This window comes from Vespula pensylvanica, chromosome 11, assembly GCF_014466175.1.
Source record: "Vespula pensylvanica isolate Volc-1 chromosome 11, ASM1446617v1, whole genome shotgun sequence".
NCBI classification, from domain to species: Eukaryota; Metazoa; Arthropoda; class Insecta; order Hymenoptera; family Vespidae; genus Vespula; species Vespula pensylvanica.
In genome coordinates, this window is record NC_057695.1 from 2,183,013 (window position 1) to 2,203,130 (window position 20,118).

Consider the following 20,118-nt stretch of genomic DNA (forward strand, 5'->3'; position numbering starts at 1 on the left):
AGAGGAGAGAGAGAGAGAGAGAGAGAGAGAGAGAGAGAGAGAGAGAGAGACTGCATGATTCTGCCGCTTCTCGGCCTCCGGGATAACCGAACGTCCTCTTCTTTTATGTACGTACATGAACCCAGCACACAGACACACCCACATGTACCCATACATCTACAGAAAACGCGCGCGCTCGCGAGCCAACACTCGTTCGCGCGGGTACACACACACACACACACACACACGAGCTATCGGCGCGTTCGACTGCATTGCCTTGGGTGATCTTCTTTTCTTCGATCTTTTTCTCTTTTACTTTCTCTTCTTTTTCCTCTCTTCTTCTTCTTCTTACTTGCTCTTTTACTACAGGTCACTCCCTTTTCTGTTCTTACCTTCTCTCTTTCTCTCTTTTTCTTTCGAATAGTCTCTGTCTCTCTCTCTCTCTCTCGATCTTTCTTTCTTTTTTCTTTTCTTTCTTCCTTCTACTTTTTTAACTCTTCTTTCTTCCTTTCTTTCTTTCTTTTTTTTTTTTTTTTTTTATTTCAAGCACGTACGGAAATCATCTTCAAGTTCCGATGATTTCGACAAAGTTCACCAAAAGTCAAGTTGTGATTTTTTTCTTTTCTCTTTTTCTTTATTTTTTTCTCCTTTTTTTTTTTTTGATTATCATCGAGCATACAGATTCCTATCGTAATCATATTTAGATAATGATCGTTCTTTGAATTCCTGTCTCGTTATTATCAAGTCCGCATAGATTATGTAACGTCGCAGATGTCTAAAGAAAATAATCCGGTTGGCTTCGAGATCGGATGCGATATAATTGGACATGAGTTTTGGTTAAGAATCTTTTTCCGTTTTTTTTTTGTTGTTTTGTTTTGTCTTATCATTAGTTTTATTAACGCTATTGACATCTTTATTCTTATTTTTAATTTTCTTACAAACGTTTACATCCTGTTAGATCATCTTATTTAGATATAAAAAATTTATTAAAAAGGATTAAAAAAGAAAAACCAAGGAAATAATAGATTGCGATTGATCGAGACATAGTGCTGTTGAGATTTGGAAGACCCATTTAAATGGGCGAGTCACGCAAAAAGGACTCGTTGTAAATCGAATCCCGTTATAATTGTAAAACCAGTCGACTCGCTTTCATTTTGGCACACGATCATGTACGGCACGCGTCTCTGAATTTAATACGAACGCATGTGTACATGTGTGCGTATATGTATGTGTGTTTATGCGTAGGTGCGTATACGTATATGACGATGAGACAATTACGAAATCTTTCAATTTCCCTTAGGGATTATCACTTAATATCATACAACGTTCCAAGTGATCTGTTACAGATCGATCGATGAAAGAAAGGAAGTTGGTAATTGTATCTCTTTTAGATTTGTTCCTTCTTCTCTTCTTCTGATTCTTATGATTAGTTCGAAATTCAAATTAAAATACAACATCGTTGATTGTCTGCACAGTCGACAGCTTCACGTATCCAAACTCTATCGTTGCATTTGTTTAAACAGGCTCCAAAGAAATGACGACAGTGTGTTTTGTATTCGGTTTTAACTGGAAAAATTAGAGAATAAAATTAGAGAGAATTGATTACTTGCTATTTTTGTTAGATAATACTAATAATGCAAGAATCTAAAAAAATTTTACTCACCTACACTGCAACATTTGTTACCATTCGTACAAGTTCCTCCATTTTTAACTTTTATAGAACATTGATCTTCAGGCAAACAATTCTCTGGTGGACATTCCTCAGCTTTAAGAGAAAATAAATAAATTTATTTAGAGTCAATACCATATATTTATAATCCATGTTATTTTAAATATAAAGACATTGAATATCTCACAGAACAGAAGGAATCGATCGGAAATTCAAGACAGCGTGCATCAAAAATTGAGAATGATATTAGATAGATGACGAAAGATGAAACCTGAACGAAGAGGACGAAAGGAGATTACCGAGTATCTCGTTACAAAAATAAATTTCAATACTACGGGGATATAAAAAAAATATAAAAAGGAAGATGGAACAAACTGAAAGATCCTATTGTTTCAGGATAAGCTTATAAAAAACGACTTTTATAAATTATCCATATTGTTTGAACGAAGACAATAATAATAATATTAATATCGAATACTTGTCATATTTAAATAAAAGACATGAACGTAATGAAAGCAAAATGTAATCTGTAATGCTAAATGATATATGGTATTGATACAATATGAATAAATAATGAACATAGCTTGTTCATTACGTTATAGAACGATATTATATAAATATTAAAATAATTTGAGGAACAGTAAATATGTTTTATTTATAATTTATCGACTGTCATGAAATATAGTAAAGTCTATCGCAAATGAAGAGTATTCATACGTCGATTAATTGAAAACGCTTACCTGTCAGATGTGCTACTGCGAATATCAGTACCAAAAGTAGAGTTAATCGGAATGTGTAAGACTTCATTTTGTCGGTAGCGTGCGAGTAGCGTGTCACTCTGACGGTCGACGATTTAATGCTCTTGCTTTCCCACCTCGTGGGACTATATAAACGTAAGGTAACTGACTATCGCATACGCACACGCGCGCGCACGAGTGCTTCGATGAGAGAGAAATGAGATAGAGATAGAGATAGAGAGAGAAAGAGAGAGAGAGAGAGAGGAAGAAAGAGAGAGAAAGACACAAACATCTGCTTGACGCCTTCGCGCATTTCATTATATCTCTTTTTTTTTTCTACTCTCTCTTTATCTCTATCTCCACTACTCTGTCTCTGTCTCTATCTTTTAATTTCATTTTCTTTCTATCTTGCTCGTAAAAACGCTATCTATATGTTACTGTGATCATAGGAAAAACAAAGATTAATGTGTAGGTGTACAAGTTCGTATCTTTTGGATCAATGTATGATACTTAAGAGAATTTATTCGAGAAATTTTTTACGATTACTTTTTTTTCTTCTTTTTTTTTTTTTTTTGAGAATTTCGTAGGCCACAAACGATCTCTCTCCGTTCGTCGTTACGTCTGTAAATTTTTTAACTTTTTTCTTTTTTTTATTTATTTTTGTATTCCTATTAACCACGTTTGCTTCGTCAATATCATAACTTTTCTTTTACGTGATTAGTTTCTTAATTATTTTTGTACTCTAAATGATCCTTTGTGTTAATCGTTAAAATTGTAAAATTTCTTTTTTTTTCCTTTTTCTTTTTCTTTTTTTTTATGGATTTATATCAAGAGATTTAGCTTATCAGAATTAAAACTCTTAGTGAAGACATACTATCTACACCATTTGTAAAGTTGATTAAGATCCAAAAGCTCTTTTTGTTAGATCAGGTGTTTCAGGTTGCATCTAACGTACATATGAATTGTAGAAATTCTTTGGAACATGATGCTGATAAGTATGATCATTATTTTATTGCTCTCAATGGAAAAAAAAAAAAAATTCTATTATACTTTCGTATGAATCTACAAAAATATACGAGTGGATATTTTCATACGAATCCCATAAGGAAATTTTAAGTATTACTCGAATTGTTCTTTCTTTTTCTCTCTTTTTTTTTTTTTTCTTTACTGATAAAACATATTTAGAATACATATATACATAAACGTTTCAATACGTCATGGGACTGTCCACTGTTAGCAGAAAGTAGGTAATTCACCGATGCTGATGTTAACTACTATTGCTGTTGTTGATAGGAAAAATTATTTGACATCTGTGCTCCTGCAATAGATAATTGCATGTGATAACGGATAACTACGTTTCGTGTTATTTGCTATATTGACCTTCTGACTAATACCGAGATAAGAAAATCTATTGGACGATGAGTGGCCCTCAAATACTCGTACACATACACATATACAGACATAGACATAGACAAGAGACACAGATGGAATTTATTCGAGCAACGTGCGCAAACATATTTTGTCGCAAGTATGACAAATAAAAGAGCATAGAGTGGGAATATCAGCGGAGAGCAAAATTAAAAAAAAAAAGAAGGCAACTAAATATCTTCAAGTTCTTTTCTTCCCTTCTTTTTTTTTTGCTTTTATTAATTTGTAAGGATCTTTGTAAAAGAAGAGAAATAATTATGACGAGAAGAGAAAAACGCAAAGTGGCTTAATCTACATTTTTTATTAATATCACTTAAAGTATAATAATTGTCATTGCTTTCTTTCACTGTGTGTGTTTCCAAGTGTAAATGAAATGATAGAAGAAAGTGGTACAGAAGAAGAAGAAGAAGAAGAAGGAGAAGAAAAAGATGAAGACATAGAAGATATAGAAGAAGAAAAAGATGGAGATGTAAGAGATGTAGAAGAAGAAGAATAAGAAGAAAAAGAAGATGGAGATGTAGAAGATGTAGAAGAAGAAGAAGAAGAAGAAAAAGAAGAAAAAGAAGATGAAGACATAGAAGATGAAGAAGAAGAAAAAGAAGATGGAGATATAGAAGATGTAGAAGATGTAGAAGAAGAAGAGCGTCGGATAGTGGATTCACATAAAGGCATAGCGTTTCTTTTTTTTCTTATCAGCATACTCCTCGCTTTTCAACTTACACGCTCGTGAAATTTTCTTCCTCGATAAATATACGTAATATAATGATAATAATAATAATAATAATAATAATTATTATTATCAGAACCATAATCATAATAATAATAATAATAATAATAATAATAATAATAATAATAATAAGTACTTGTTGCTACGTTTCCAAGTCGAAAAACATATTTACGATACTAAAAATTGTCGGAAAAATTGTTTCAGTTAGAATAAGATTTCACATTAACACTGTTACGTGTCTTATCGATCATTGATTTCGTTTGTTACAAGAAATAATTGTAGCAATTAAATATGAATGATAAATTTATCGGAGAGAGAAAGAGAGAGAGAGAGAGAGAGAGAGAGAGAGAGAGAGAGAGAGAGAGAGACATAATTTTCTTTCGATTAAAAATAGGATCAATATACGTTGTTAATTAATCGATTGCGAGATTTTTTTGACGATTTACAAAATTTCCTTTGCACAAAATGGTCTTGTTAAAAACGCTCGTAATACTCCACGATGATTAGATTATAAATGACGAAATTAATGATTATTTCGTATCACGCAGACGCTTTCCTCGCTTATCATTATTTAACCGAAACAATCATCGACTAACAAGCGTAGCACCGTAAAAATCTTGATGATTTCAATAGGTATTCATTCGTATTATGTTTGTTGTTGCTATTGTTGTTGTTGTTACTGTTATGTACAGTGGATAGACTTATCGTACTGCAATGTCGTGCTTATTACATATTATCGATTTCACAATACTGTACAGTGTACACAATGAATTTTTACTCATAGAAAGGAAAGTATTTGAAGTCGTTTAAAACGCTTCAATTGATTGCGTTTGATCGGTCGTTTGGACAAAATTATAACATTTATCATCTAATCGTATAAATTAATTGAATCCAAGGATTAATATAATTTTAATGATCAATTACTTACAATATTCGATTTTCTCACACTCGCTATCTTTTCCTACAAATTTGAAGTTTAACGTGGATACGTTTTTACGTGACGATTAAAGTAGTAATGGATTTTGTTGTCGTGATATTGTACGACACAGCGTGACGTTTCTTTTTTTTGTCGCCCTACTCCCTCCCTTCAACTATCCACATGCTATTTTCACGCAATTCGATGTCACGACATTTAGTTAAAAATCAAGCCTCCTTTTGATTTCGTGACAATGATGTCGCGTGACAACGAGTCCAATGTCACGACAACGTGACGTCTAAGTTTTTACGACGACAAAAAGTCGTAAAATTTAGTGTCATGACCGTGAAGGAGTCACGATTCGCTGTCACGTCAAAACGTACCCTTAATGTCACATCAACCGATCTTGACGCCGAGGGAAATGATTCGACGGAAGTGTTTTCTTTTTTTTTTCTTTTTTTTTCCTTTTTCTTTTTTTTTCTGTTTCTTTTCTTTTTCTTTCTTTTTTGTTTTTTATCAGTGGGGTTTCAAAAGAGAATTGCTTGCACCTGTTTATCAGGCCACGAACAAGATTTTCCTAACAAAAAAAAAAAAAAAAACCAAAAAAAAAGAATCTGTGTCCCTCGTAGGAAAAATACGTAAGTTTGCCCAATATCTTCTTTCTTTTTTGTCCGATGTACAGACGCAAACACACACACACATACACACACGACGCACGTACGCACGCATACTCTGGCAGTCTCTCTTATTTGACACGTTATCGTGTTCGCGCAAAACGTGTAGCTAATTGTTCGCAATCCAATCAGCAGCAGCAAAGAAACCTTTAGTTAGCGTTTACGGAAGTTCACGGATCTCTAGAACGGCAAAGGTTAATGCGTTTAGACAGGACATCTTATAACGCAAATCGCTTTCCGTTTATCGTCTCGTCGTAGACGATCTTAGAAAGTTGTTCGGACTCGTACGTTCAAACGGAAATGTCTTGTGTCGGGTAGTGTTAGTTTTCAAAGATTTGTCATCTAATAAGAGTGCCGAAGCTCAAATGATACGCGAATACCGTTTCAGATTACTCGTAGCCCATCCGATAACGTTGTTATTCGAAACGAGGAACAAAATTCGTTCAATGTTTATCGATGTTATGTGCCTGGTCGATAATCCGCGATCGTGTTCTTCAAGAAAGAATAGATGTCTTTGAAAGATGGTCTTGCTTCTTCGTCCCTTCTCCAACAGGAACACATCATTTTGTAAACGTCATCTGGACACATTGTTGGTTTCGGTAGGAACACCTGGAATATACGATTATGTTGATCATCGGTGATAGTATAGCATCATGTATTAAAATTTGATAATAAATTCATACTTGTGATTCCTCTCCATAATACATATGTTCGGCGTTTCTAATAACTTGATCATTGGTGAGATGTTGGAATGGTTTTTCTCTAGCTAAACTCATCACTTCCCAAAGCGTGACTGCGAATGACCATGTACTACTTGCACATGTATACCTATCCTAAAATAGAAACGATAGATATATGAGATTATTCGATCACGTTGTTTCGATATAATAATAAGGTTTGGAAAGATCTTTTTCAAAAGACTTCTTTTCTCTTCTTCTTTTTCTTCTTCTTTTTCTTCTTCTTACCAAGAGAATGCTTTCCCATGGTAACCACCTGATCGGTGCTGGTGGTCTACCACCAATGTCGCTGTAATCCTTCTTATAAAGATCGCTGCACATTGCGATATCCGTAACTTTCACGGTGTATGATCGACCAACCAAGCAATTTCTGGCAGCCAGATCCTTATGTACCAGATTCTTTGATTCGAGGTACCTCATACCCGAAGCTATTTGCGTACCCATGTAGAGGAGACAGTTTTGACTACGGAGATAAGTTATTTATTACACTTCTTTCTTTTTTTTCTTTCTTTCTTTTTTTTTTTCTTTTTTCTTTCCTCTTTTTTCGTTTTCTTTTTTTAAAGAACGGTGCATGAGATTACCCGAGGGTTAACCAAAGGTAGGGCGTATACAAAAGCACATGCTATACCATTTACTTTATTTATATCGTACCTCAGGGTCTTTAGATTGCAGGTCGGTCTTAAAGTTCCTGTAAGCGGTACGCTATACTGAAGATAATGGGCAAGATCACCGAGTTCGGTGTACTCGATGATTGTCCATGGTGCTGGCTCCGCTGCACAGACACCCAAGATCCTTGCCACATTTGGATCGGACAATCCAGATAGAAACCTCACTTCTCTCATTTGATCGTTCGTACCGGGCATGCCGATCCCTCCAGCGTTGTTGCTTATGTGCCCACTTCGAATGTCGTTGATACAAGTTGGTACACGGGCCACGACCAATCTTGGAGCACTTGGTATAACGTCGTCCAGGTCTACGGTCTCACAGACGATAGCCTGATAGATCGGAAATATGAATTTTTTATTCTCTTTTCTTCTTCTTTCCCATCTTTTTCTAGATAAACGATAAGCGCAAAATTGTCTGCAGATAAGTAACGCGCAATGTAAGCTTGTCATTCGAGATATTAACAATTTTTTCTTTTTTATAGATATGCATATACACGTATATATATATATAAATCGGACTAGGTTCAATAGAATAGTATTAGATCGAATAATACTTCTCCGATAGTGCTCGAGCCAAGTTTCTCCGTGGTTCTCAAGCAAAGTCGGGGTACACCGGTTGGTTCGATTTCTTTGCATTTGTATGGCTTGTTCATGCTAGGAGCTATGTTCCAAGTGACGACGGGTGCGGGTATCTGCAAAAGTAATTTATGCCCCGTCATGTTCGTCGCGCCGCCATCAGTGCCGTAAGGGAAAAATAAAATCGAGTATAATGGTATAAGAGAGAGAAAGAGACAGACAGACAGAGAGAGAGAGAGAGAGAGAGAGAGAGAGAGAGAGAGAGAGAGAGGAGAGTAAACGTTTAACGGTTTTCTTCGTGCCTCGTTGATCGCCTTCAGATGTTAACGATTTTATACATGCAGTGATAAATTACCTTGTTAATTGACGAAGCATTGTTATGTTGTAATGCAACAGATTTTTCTTTCGGTGCTGTGTGCCAGCGTTTTGAGTGACCACGGTCTATATCTCGACGATAACTCGTCGTCGTCGTTGTTATAGTATTCGTAGTTGTCGTCGTCGTTGTTATCGTTGTCATGTTAAGTTTATTGCTGGTACTGCTGTAACTTTGTAATGTTCTGTAATGATGCATATGACGAGAGGTTGATTCGGTTGGCGAGGAGGAACGACTTGGTGGTTCCAATATGGAATCTGCTCGACTGTTCAATCGTACGTTTTCTTCGGAAATCGTCGAGTTATCGGGATCTTTTGGTGATTCTGCGAATGGAGGAAATATTTTTTTTAATATTTCAAATAGCAAACTAAATTACGACGAACATTTATTGGAGTTTAATCGATATCTTTCGATAATCGAATGAAATTACGAGTGTTGAGATTCATTAAGAGTTAACATATTTGATGTGATACTTACCGGAATTAGCTACGATCGCATAAGTGGATTTACATTGCGGACTAACCAATGGCGAATCGAATTGTTCCATTGTTAACGATTCATGAACGCTGACGTCTTCTGGCGCGTCAACCGATGCATGATTACCACTGTCATTCAACATGCCACCAGGCGTTAAATTTAGAAGTAGTCCCTGAATAATTTATATACGTTATTTCGATTCGTTGTTCATGCGAGCAAATTCAAGAGAGAAAATATCACGGTCGTTATCAGAAATAATATCAATATTGGTAAGGAGATTGGTCGATTTTCAAGAAGAACCAAGGTACTTACTTTCATATTGATCGTGAATCCAAACGGATTTTTAAGTACGGTCGGGGAACTTTGAAGTTTTTGTCGTCGATTCAATAGCAAAATGACAACAAAGACCATGAGTAGAAGAAGTATAATAGCCGTGAGGACGCCTATCAATACCTCCAAATATTCCTGTCCTTCGCCCGGTGCTGTGACTAAGATAAACAGAGAAAGAGAGAGAGAGAGAGAGAGAGAGAGAAAGAGAGAGAGAGAGAGAAAGAGAGAGAGAGAGAGATAGAGACAAAATATAAACAAGGTTAAAACGTAAATGATCAAAGACACACAGTGTGTTATGAATCGTTATGAGTCATTCTCAGTCTAGCTCTCTACGCAGTAACTTGCTAGTTGTGCAGTGAACATTACGAGATCGTCTAGTTTCTTATCGCATAAAGAAGTTAAATTTTATTCGCTTTTATTTTTCGAACGAATTAATGACTGTTAGAATCAAGGATTGTGTAATTCGATTTAATCTCGTTTCGTTTTAATTTATTAACGTTATAAAAAAGATAGTAAAGGTAATACGATTGGAGTTCAGGACAACGATGAAGATCTAAGTAAGTATATCTGCATCGTTTTAGTTTTCCTCTCTTTACGTGTTTCTACGAATGATCACGGATTCTTTGGGGGTGGAAGGACCTTAACAGCGGGAGCATGTAACAAATGGTTCGATTAAAATCCCATCGGGAAGATGCGATTCTCTCGAGCTAATAGCCGAAACACCAGGGTATCTTTCGTAGAGAAAAGCCGCTTTATTGACCGTAAAAGAAAAAGTAGAGAAAGTAGAGAGAGAAAGAGAGAGAGAGAGAGAGTGAGAGAGAAAGATGGAGACTATCAAAAGGTAACGCTAGCATTACCAATATAAATCTTATTGTCGACTTGGATTATCAAAAGTAAAGAGGTGTGTAAAAGTACCGATCGATCGAAGTCGTTAGAAAGATAAGTGTCTATTTTCAACACGTTACTGGATACTCTTTGTTGAAAAGGATTGATGATAGACGATATTACGTTACATATTGTTACGACGTTAACGAACACGTGACTTGATGTAATTTTTAATGGCGTTAAAGTCGCCATCGTTATAATAGTTTTTTCTTTTTCTTTTTCCTTCTTCGTTTTTCTTCTTCCTTTTTTTTTTTCTTTTTACTTATACGAGATTATCAATCTGTTAATTAAACGATATTGATTCGAGATTGAAGTCGAGAAAAAAAAATTATCCGAATAAACGTCCTACAATGTCTTTTATTAGAATATACCGAACGTAAGATTTATAATTGATATTTACTTAATAAGCGGACTACTTAAATCCGACATTTAATTTATCTTAAAAGTATGTTAAAATGTACAATTTATTTTCAAATTCGAAAATTCGTTCGTTATTGTTCGTTATTAATTTTCATTTGGAACGTAAACTTCACTTTAAAGAAAACTTTCCAAGCGTTTGTTCTCTCGCGTCAGATCTAGAAATTTAAAGGTCCGCACGGACTTCGCGACTTTCTCTATTTATAATTAACACTTGGAATAAAAGTTTTGCTTCGTCGGAGATAAAAGGGAAAAAGGATAAAGGAAGAACAAAAAAAGAACTTATAAAAAAAGAAAAATAAAAGAAACAAAATAAATAAACTACCACGTTCGTTGTATTTTTGGTATTAATTCAAAATTAAATTCCCTTGTACAAAAATATTATACGCGTATGTACATATACGAACACATACATACGTACACACCTGTGTGTGTATATATATATATATCAAATTTGCCTGAAAAGCCAGTTATCATCGTAGTCTGCATTTTCTACCTTTGCGGATCAAGAAAAAAAAAGCAAATTCACATAGAGAGAAAGAGAAATAAAAAAGATAAAAAAAATGACTCTTTGGATCGTTGTTCTATCGCAAACGTGTAATTATGTCTGAATTGAAATGAACGTTTCTCCTACTATCCCTTTATCTACCATTGTTTTTGCTAGATTTTCTCTCCCACCCTCTCTTCCTCTTTTCCTCTTTTTCTCTGTCTGTTTGTACGTCTCTCTCTTTGCCCTTTTTGAAGGTCTTCCTTTTCTATCTAGCATCTCGTCCACAGACAGCAAGCTTTCCGTTCTCGCGTAACGACTACCACTTAATCCGACTAATTGTTTACGTTACGCGGAAGTTGCTAGGCGAATTATAAAGCACCCCTTTGGTGGTTCCCGTTTTTCTATCTATCTCTGTGTACCTCTTTCTCTTGAATTTCGAGGGTGACACCAGCTAATCGTATCTCTTTCTTGCTGAAGAACACCAGCCTCGTTTCGTTAATGAAGTTAGTTCGTTGGACAAACCTACCATCGTTTTCTTTATAAGAGGAACTCTGGATATAAGGGATTGTTAGTAGTGGTAGCAACGGTACCGACGGCGATGGCGGTTGTGGCGATGGTGGTAGTGGTAATGGTGGTGGTGAGAGGCGTTGAGGAGGGGCGGTAGTGAGGGGGTGGTTAGTGGTGGTACTAGTTTGCGGTTTTGACGCACCGACGAACTTACCCGGCCAACTTATTCCTCGTTTGTTTTAAGACTCAGCGCGCGATGGCGGATGGATGAGGAGAAAGATTGGCTTGAGTTGAGTTAAGTTGCCTTGGCTTTTGGGTAGAGGCTGGGGAGGAGGAAGGGGAGGAGGATGTAGAAGGGGAAGGTAGGTGCACGATTACGGAATTGGAGGAAGAAAGTAAAGGAGAAATTGACGTAGGTTCGAGAACTCTTTCCTCGGCTTTAACGTCTGAATTTTCTCGAAGAAAAAAAAGAAAAAGAAGAAGTGGAAGAAGAAGTAGAGGAAGATGAAGATGAAAGAAGAAAAAGAGTAATAACTAGAACGACGCGATTACACTTTACGTACCTGTTTGCAGATTGAGATTGAGATCTGCATTTGGACTGACCGGAGTTTCGCCATCTTGCAACACCAAAGTTGTCTCCTCCGTTACGTTTTCGTATGGATTGGCTGCAAAAGTAATTAAGTTTTGTGACTTGTGTGTGTTTATGTCATGTCGAAGGATTGTCCTTTAATATTATCTATTGGATTATCTACTGTAAGTATATAATACTTGTTAAAACGGAATGATCGTAGCATATGTAATAACGCGTATGTAAAATTACGCGAGATATTTTATCATATTTTATCATATAGATTTACTTATGAATATCGACTATAGAAATGGTGAAATTTTTAAGTAGCGAGAACAAGGTCATTACGAAAAAATCCATGAACGTTCTCGTGGAACTTACATTTGTCGAACATAATCTCGCCGATCATGATCCAACGTGCTGCGAAATAAAGATGAAATTTAAGAAATTTTCCTTGTCGACCGCGAAGTCCAATCGTAACATTTCGGGCATTTTCCAATACTATATCTGGTATGTAAGAATAAGCGATTGGTTCGTCCTCGTAATATTCGCCATCTTGACTGAACCAAATATTAGCCCTCGAAAAAACCTGCAACGCGATATTAGAATCAGAATAAACTTGTTTTAAATAAATTAGAGGTAAATGCACAAGTAACTCGATCGATAGGATAAAATTGTTTTACCTGAACGTCACGCGAGAAATAATTGTTCGTGTAAATGTGAACGGCTTCGAATATCCAATGATTCTCAAATTCTAAGACAATTTCTATGAAATCGGTAGTAAAGGTATCGCGCATCCAAGCGACCCACCCGGTTCCTGTAAGAAAATAAATCAATCGATATTAACGATAACGATTAAAGTGAAGCTTTTACATTAATATTTAATCGATCGTTTAGTCTCTATTAACTGGTAAGATTTTGGTGTTTTATATAAGTACAGTGTTCTATCGAACAATCAATAAATGGAATACTCGAGTACAGATTTGGTACGGTCTCATTTAAAAAACGTGTTGTCAGTTAAGAGTGCAAAATGTCAAGTGTCGTTATAGATTGAAAATGATGACGTATACACATCGTGCCAGTTTGAAATACAGGCTCTGATCGATAGAGACGATTTATCAACAATTAAAAGAAGTCGATTGGAGTCAAGTGGAGTATCGAAACAACGAATAAATAACGCAGTGGTTAACCGATAGATAGAGATAGACAGACAGAGAGAGAGAGAGAGAGGGGGGGGGAAAGAGATAGTTAACTATAGATCGCTATACGTTGATCAATTTGGAGAAACTTAATTGGGGAAAAGAAATTTATTATTGTACGATCTTAACAATGTGAGATTTTTCGAGAATCTTTCGATTTCAACGGTCGACACTCTGGGCGTATATCCACCCACCGATTACCTCTTCCATCTCCCATGTCCAGCCTGTAATTATCCGCGCCGACCTCGCCATCTATCAGTCGGCCCAAACCATCGGTCAACGAGTTGTACTGCCTTTTACCGTCGTACGAAGTGTCACTGAGTTCTACCATCGGTGATTCTGGTATAGTATAACTCGTTATGCCATCTGGAAAATCAAAATGTCAATTAAAATTCTATTAGATATCTTAGACAATATATTGGAAAAGAATTTTGGATGATTCGTTATATATTTGGGATAAGTAAGATTCGAATGAAGTCGGTTGTAAAATAAAAAATATGGCGTCTGCGGGTTACTCGATTTGCCATTTCGCGCTAGTAGAAGCCACTTAATTGCTTTTAATATTTCACGGTTATACACGCAAAATGTCGACCGTTTTACTACTTTCCAAACCCCCGCTTGTCTTTCTTCTCTCTCTCTCTCTCTCTCTCTCTCTCTCTCTCTCTCTCTCTTTCTCTCTTTTTCTCGCGAGTTATGTTGTCACGCGATGCGCTGGTCAAGCATGTTACGGTCAAATTATAAGTGAGCACGTATAATAATTTTTTAACATTTCCATGAGCACGCCGATGTGAAGGCACAAAGCACGCACCGTTCATTTTGATTTAATAATCAGCAATTAGCGTCGACGAATCTTGTACATGACGTTTTTTTCTTTTTCCTTATCCTCTCTCTTTCCTTTTTCTTTTTCTTTCGTTCCTTTCTTCTTTTATCCCTCCTCCTCCCTTTAATCTCTTTTTATCTCTTTCTTTTATCCCACACAAACGCGAAAATCAATTGGAATTAGCCGTCGAAACGTGAACGATCTAAAAATAATAACAATGTTTTATTGCTTTTATAATACGTTCACGAAGATGTTGGATAAATATTATATTTTAGTAGTATAAGAGATCATTCATATTTCGTGGTAATCCTTTTTGCAAAACAGAATTTTGATTGATTTAGAGGAACATAATTAAGTTGTTTTTAATAACGTGATATATCGAGAATTTTCTATCGTTGAAAATGATTCGTTGTTACCAGGATAGCAACGAGGAAATGCATTATCCAAAAGCGAACCACGAATCATCGCGCACGATAATAACGGCGCTCTTACCGGTAATTCTACTCTATCACGTTAATCCGTTTATAGGGTAATTCAATTAAAATGGCAATCTTCCATTCGTCCGTCATCTAAATTATTGCTGGGTTTCGAAGTCGAGATCTTCGGCTTGACGATCTCTAAACGGTAGGTATCTATTATTGACATTCGATTTAAAAACAGACTAATAATCCGATAAATTTATATAAATATCTTTCCCTCGACATGACTCTGCTCGTTTTTATTTTATTTCGATATTAAGTGAAGTATTTCATTCAGAAGAATAGACGAAAAAAAGAAAAAAGAAGAGAAAACTTCACCTTTTTTATTGGACTTTAAAAATGAACGTCGTATTGTAAAGGTGTAAAAGATTGTATTACTTTATTTAACTTAATTATCACGTATTGTTAAATAAGTTATCTATCGAGTTGTTAGCTCCATTCGTCAGGAAATTAATTCTCATTTGATGCGTTTCCTTTTTTTTTCCTCGCCCAGCTTTCCCTTTTTTCTTCCCTTTTTTTTTCTTTTTTTAATATTACTATTTTATAAGGTATTTCGAAGCGGAAATGTCAGGGTGGTATGTCGCGTAAATGGTAGTAGACGTTGAAGAAAATTCGCACCATTACTGAAATGTTCAGAGGCGTCACGTGACCGTGCGTGGTATCACAAGTTTTTCCATTTAGATTCGTGCTTCATTCATCGCCGATCGCAATCGATGTCGCGTCGAGTCTAAAAGTGCAACGACCTCGTGCATCGGTAGTGTGAAAGCTTCCATTCAGTGCTTGGTCTTTTCTATCGTTAAATGTGTATGTGTGTGTGTGTGTGTGTATGCATATATATATATTATATATATATATATCTCGATGGTAGCGAATAAGGGATAGCTGTACTAGATTTATCAAGAAGAAGTATTAAGTGACAAGCGCAATAAAAAAAGAAAAAGAAAAACTTGTAAACGATAATCCGATAGTAGACGAAAAATATATAGAAAGAAACAAAATGATAAGATATTTCTAAAGAAAAAAAAAAAAAGTTTTAATTCGTAAATTCGATCGATCGTTTTATAATTCAACTCGTTAAAAAATATTATTAGAACGTTAGTACGAGTAATTACGAAGGGAAAAGTACGAGCGAAGATAAGTGAACTACTGAAAAAGAAAAATTTCGAAATAACGATCCAACAGTAGACGTAAAATAAAGAGAGAGAAAGAAAAAAACAAAGTGGTAAAAGAAATACAGAGGGAAAAAACAAAGTTAATGATTAGCAAATTCGATCGATCGTTTTACGGTTTAACTCGTTAAGAAACATTATTCGAACGTTAGTACAATAATTGCAAAGGTGGCTTGAAAATGAGAACGAGAAAGGTCGAGAAAAGCGGGACGATCGAAAATGTCAATGGCGGAAAACAATGGCTTTGGATTTTAGAGGTGACCGTGGCCGGCAAGGGTAGCCCGTTGCGCTGTCTGTTGTTGCAACTGCTGTTGTTGGTGCTGGTGCTAGTGTTAGTGCTGGTGCTAGTGATGATGTTGGTGTTGGTATTGGTATTGGTCTGGTACTGCTACTACTACTCTGTTGTTAGTTGTTGCTGTTGCTGCTACTGCTGCTGGTCGTTGTGCGAGATTCCAGATTCGACTAGTCGGAAGTAATCGCTGGTGTTCAACGTTCGGGTACGGCATCAACGTTGTTTTAACCAGATGCCGTGCACGACCTCCATAAATCTGCCATTCCGTAGACCAAGCTCGATCTAGCACGCTCTTCTCATTCTCTCATTTTCTCTCTCTCTCTCTCTCTCTCTTCTCTCGCTTATTTTCTCTGTCTTTCTCTCTTTCTTCTTCTTTTTCGTTCTGACTCTTAAGCGTTTCTTACGTCCGCTTCAAATTTCCCTACTTCAAGTTCTTTCTTTCCTTTTTTGAGACTACCCTCGTCACCCTTACCATCCCCAAACCTTCCCCCGCCAACACTTTTCGTAATTTTCCTTTCCTCTCTTGCCTTCTTATTATTAAATGGTTTAAGAAAATCATTTATGCAAATTCGGTAACCAACAAGGTTTAGCTCCCCCTTCACATTCCCCTCTTCCCACAATATATATCATTTTTTCTTGAATTATTATAGCTGTACCTGCCTATTGACAATTTTTTCTTCTCTTCGTTTTTATTCTTTTTTTTTTCTTCTTTCTTATCTTCTTTTTTTTCGTCTCGATGCAAAGACAAAGGAGGGAGAAAGAGAGAGAGAGAGAGAGAGAGAGAAAGTTCTAAAACAGTATTTATGAATTTTGTTTTAGTTTTTGTATTTGTTTTGTTTTTTAGCTAGTTCATTTCGACCCTAGGCACTTAAGGTTTTTTTTTTCTTCTGATTAGGGATGAAGAGAGGAAGAGAGAGAGAGAGAGAGAGAGAGAGAGAGAGAGAGAGAGAGAGAGAGAGAGAGAGAGAGAGAGAGAGAGAGAGAGAGAGAGAGAGAAAGAAAATCCAGCCTCTTGGCTCGATTTTCCTTCAAATTCTAGAGACAGAAGGGAATGAGAAGTTCTCATTCTCCGTCTGCGGATTAGTATAATTTGTAGAAAACCTTGTTCCTTGCTCAAGACTTTTTCTTTTAATGTGGCTAAACCGAGCAGGTAAAAGCTACATGCAAATGTATGTAAATATCATTACGTTGATGTACTGCCACGTTTGTTATACGTGGGTCACGCACCCATACATAAATTAACTAGCGCAAGGTGCTGCGACCTTTCGTTAACTCAGAAAAGAGAAAGAGAAAGGCAGAGAGAGAGAGAGAGAGAGAGAGAGAGAGAGAGAGAGAGAGAGAGAGAGATAGGTAGGGGAAGAAAGAAAGAGAGAGAAAGAGAGAACGAGAGAAAAGAAATACTCAGAAATAGATCGCGGAAGTGAACCGACCCTAGCGAGGAACTTGCGATAAAAATAAACAGGAAGGGCGAGAAAGCTGGTAGAAACTCGAAGGATAATTTTTATAAAAAGTGGGTTAGAAATTGTCCCATCTATAGCGCGAGATCTAACTCTAGATTCGTTTTACCTATTAATAATTTCCACAAGTTTCTAGGATATATGAAATAACCGTTTAAAAACGATTCGTTATCCTTATCAAATCTGAGCCACGTAAACGCATCGATTTTATTGCGTCGATAACGGGTTCGATCCATTATATCGATTTTTATCAGGAAGAATTATAGGGAAAAAAACGTAAGTAAAAACGATGATATAATAAACGAATAAAAGAAAAAGAGGAAAGGAAAAACGAAGAGAAAAAGAAGAAGAAAAAAGGAGAGAAAAGATAGATTACATGGATACGGTTGATTTCTTGCTCGATCTTTCGGTATTTATCCGAGGTAAAAAAATATTGGTTTGAAAGTGGTACGCGTGTTCGCACGCTCATGTGTCTTGATGGTATTGCATACGATAGAAGGAGAATAAAATGGTAGCGTCAGCGGAGGGTAGCATCAGGAGGGTAGTAGTAGCAGCAGCTTACGATACGATACGCTTGGGGTGCCGCTCGTAATATCGAAGAAATTATTATAATGTTCGGGGGCGGTGTTATGTATTCGTTATATCGCGGCCGGTGAGGATACAATGTCCTCTCATCGATTCCATTAGGCAGGTACATGTTATAGAGCGTAGTGTAGTGGTAGGGTTGGTATGAACGTCGGAACTAGGTCGAAAACAAATGTACGACGAGTCGGACCAACGAGCTAGTTCGTATAACGCCGTTACCGACGCTAATGGAATCCAGCACTGTAGACGGAGTTTGCGAATTGGCACCCTGGCAGCAGCAGCACCAGCACAACCACCACCATCATCACTATCACCACTACTATATACCACCACTACTACTTCTACAACATCAGCATTGGCACCAGTATCACCATCAGTAGCATCGTACTCGTTGCCGTCTCAACGGCCGCGCTCACCAAATTGAATCGAGTTGCAATTTGGAAATTAATCGACCGCCTCGTCGTAACACCTTCTCCACCTTACCTAGTGCTCTTTCTATTTCTCTCTCTCTCTCTCTCTCTCTCTCTCTCTCTCTGTCTTACTAGAACGATGTCTAGAGGAATAGGATGCTTCTTGGAAGCGGTAACAGAACCAACGACTTCACGTTTACTTCATCCCCTTCCCTTTCTTCCTCCTTCTTTTCCTCAACGCAACTCCCTTTCCCTTCATTCCTATTCCTTCCCTCCTTCTTCTATCGTTTTCTTACCTTTTTCAAAATGATCGTCTCGCGTGCGTGAAAAGCGTGGAAACGAGCTTCTACAAATATTCGTAACAAAAGTAATCCTCCCCTTTCTTCTTCTTTTTTTTTTTTTTTTTTTAACATTTTCCTCACGATTTTCAGCAAGTTTATAATTTTGATAGGAACTTTTCGAAAGTGTTAGAGTGTTCTTTTAAGAGTGGTATGCATTTGGAAATAATTGTATCTTTTTTTTTTTTTTAAATATACTTACTGGTATCTTGACAACCTCTGAGTTCGATACGAAGGCAAACCGTACGTCTGTGGACCGAATGTGGCAAGATACGAATTTGATTGGCGAAGATCGGCGGTACAAGATTATGGGACACAACCGTGGACGTGTCGCTGTTGCCAGGGAAAACCTGCAACAATAAATAATCCATATCTTTTTATCATCAAACGTAATCGTTTATAATACGTTTTTATAACACGATTATTAAGACCTTCGATTAAAAAGATTAAGACGTTTATTTCATTCAATCGATTTCGAATACTCCATTAACACTTATTTCACTATTGACAAATTATTGAACGAATATAGTCGCGAATATTTGAATAATACGCAAATAGCTTTTGAAAGCTCGTCAGACATTTTAGTCGATTTTATTATATTATAGCAGATAACGAAGTATAATAAAGAAATAAAATTAATTCGAAGTAAGCGATGAAAGGCGATTGTTTGGAGTCGATGAAATGTCGATAAAAGGAATGATATAGAGATGAGAGAAGCTCGAATAAAAAGAAAAAATAAATAAATAAAAATACAAAAAAAGAAATCAAGGAAACAGAAATAGAGGAAAATAAGTGTAAGTGTACCTCTTGGTTATTCGAACGTTTATAACGACGCCATTCGGAAAATGTTGGTCGTCGATACTCAAGAGTATACTCCTCGACGTATTCCTGGCCACGACCATGATCATAACGACCTTGTGTCTGCACTCCGGTTATCACATGAGCTCCCGGAAGATCCACTTGTAACCATTCGCGAATTCCTCTTTCTATTTGACTTCTTGGACACCATGCGCCTCCCGCTGTCTCCTTTCGTAGTCTGTTTGTATAAAAAGAAAAGTAAAAAATGTGATATCGATTTAGTATCAGGAAATATGGGGAAAATACTATAGGCCATATCAAACCTAAAAAGCATTTTATTTTGCAATCGATGCTTTATTTAATTCTCTATATCGCTATCTTTCTCTTTTTCTCTATCTCTTTTCTATCCTTCTTTT

At 36.4% G+C, this 20,118-nt stretch overlaps 2 protein-coding genes and 1 long non-coding RNA gene across 9 annotated transcripts in view; 1 reads left to right on the forward strand and 2 right to left on the reverse strand.

Moving 5' to 3' along the window:
• Window positions 1-809: 809 nt before the first annotated feature.
• Window positions 810-2,547, reverse strand: LOC122632961. Its single transcript, XM_043820287.1, has 3 exons — window positions 2,389-2,547; window positions 1,643-1,744; window positions 810-1,545 (listed from the first exon to the last, which is right to left on the reverse strand). Exons 1-3 carry the CDS (start codon window positions 2,453-2,455, stop codon window positions 1,418-1,420), a joined length of 297 nt encoding a protein of 98 aa, XP_043676222.1. The 5' UTR covers window positions 2,456-2,547; the 3' UTR covers window positions 810-1,417.
• Window positions 2,548-4,995: 2,448 nt separating this feature from the next.
• Window positions 4,996-20,118, reverse strand: part of LOC122633135 (discoidin domain-containing receptor 2-like) — a 58,032-nt gene continuing 42,909 nt past the window's right edge. For all 3 annotated transcript variants that reach the window (XM_043820689.1, XM_043820688.1, XM_043820687.1), the window contains 14 exons: window positions 19,709-19,940; window positions 19,107-19,254; window positions 13,556-13,720; window positions 12,839-12,972; window positions 12,537-12,744; window positions 12,151-12,252; window positions 9,271-9,446; window positions 8,959-9,130; window positions 8,464-8,804; window positions 8,087-8,224; window positions 7,519-7,862; window positions 7,096-7,330; window positions 6,814-6,963; window positions 4,996-6,739 (listed from right to left, as the gene is read on the reverse strand). In XM_043820689.1, the coding sequence (XP_043676624.1) occupies window positions 6,590-6,739; window positions 6,814-6,963; window positions 7,096-7,330; window positions 7,519-7,862; window positions 8,087-8,224; window positions 8,464-8,804; window positions 8,959-9,130; window positions 9,271-9,446; window positions 12,151-12,252; window positions 12,537-12,744; window positions 12,839-12,972; window positions 13,556-13,720; window positions 19,107-19,254; window positions 19,709-19,940 (2,695 nt within the window). In that variant the 3' untranslated portion in view covers window positions 4,996-6,589. The remainder of the gene's footprint in view (window positions 6,740-6,813; window positions 6,964-7,095; window positions 7,331-7,518; window positions 7,863-8,086; window positions 8,225-8,463; window positions 8,805-8,958; window positions 9,131-9,270; window positions 9,447-12,150; window positions 12,253-12,536; window positions 12,745-12,838; window positions 12,973-13,555; window positions 13,721-19,106; window positions 19,255-19,708; window positions 19,941-20,118) is intronic.
• The window catches only part of LOC122633138, an 86,481-nt gene continuing 75,743 nt past the window's right edge, over window positions 9,381-20,118 (forward strand). For all 5 annotated transcript variants that reach the window (XR_006328041.1, XR_006328040.1, XR_006328039.1 and 2 more), the window contains exons 1-3: window positions 9,381-9,845; window positions 11,832-12,340; window positions 14,703-14,798. This is a non-coding gene — a long non-coding RNA (uncharacterized LOC122633138). The remainder of the gene's footprint in view (window positions 9,846-11,831; window positions 12,341-14,702; window positions 14,799-20,118) is intronic.

Excerpts from the sequence above, each read along its gene's own strand:
- LOC122632961 (XM_043820287.1), bottom strand. The coding sequence starts at position 2,455 with ATGAAGTCTTACACATTCCGATTAACTCTACTTTTGGTACTGATATTC. Across the intron at positions 1,745-2,388 it reads CGCAGTAGCACATCTGACAG|CTGAGGAATGTCCACCAGAG; the intron begins GTAAGCGTTTTC and ends TTTCTCTTAAAG. Across the intron at positions 1,546-1,642 it reads TAACAAATGTTGCAGTGTAG|TTAAAACCGAATACAAAACA; the intron begins GTGAGTAAAATT and ends TAATTTTTCCAG.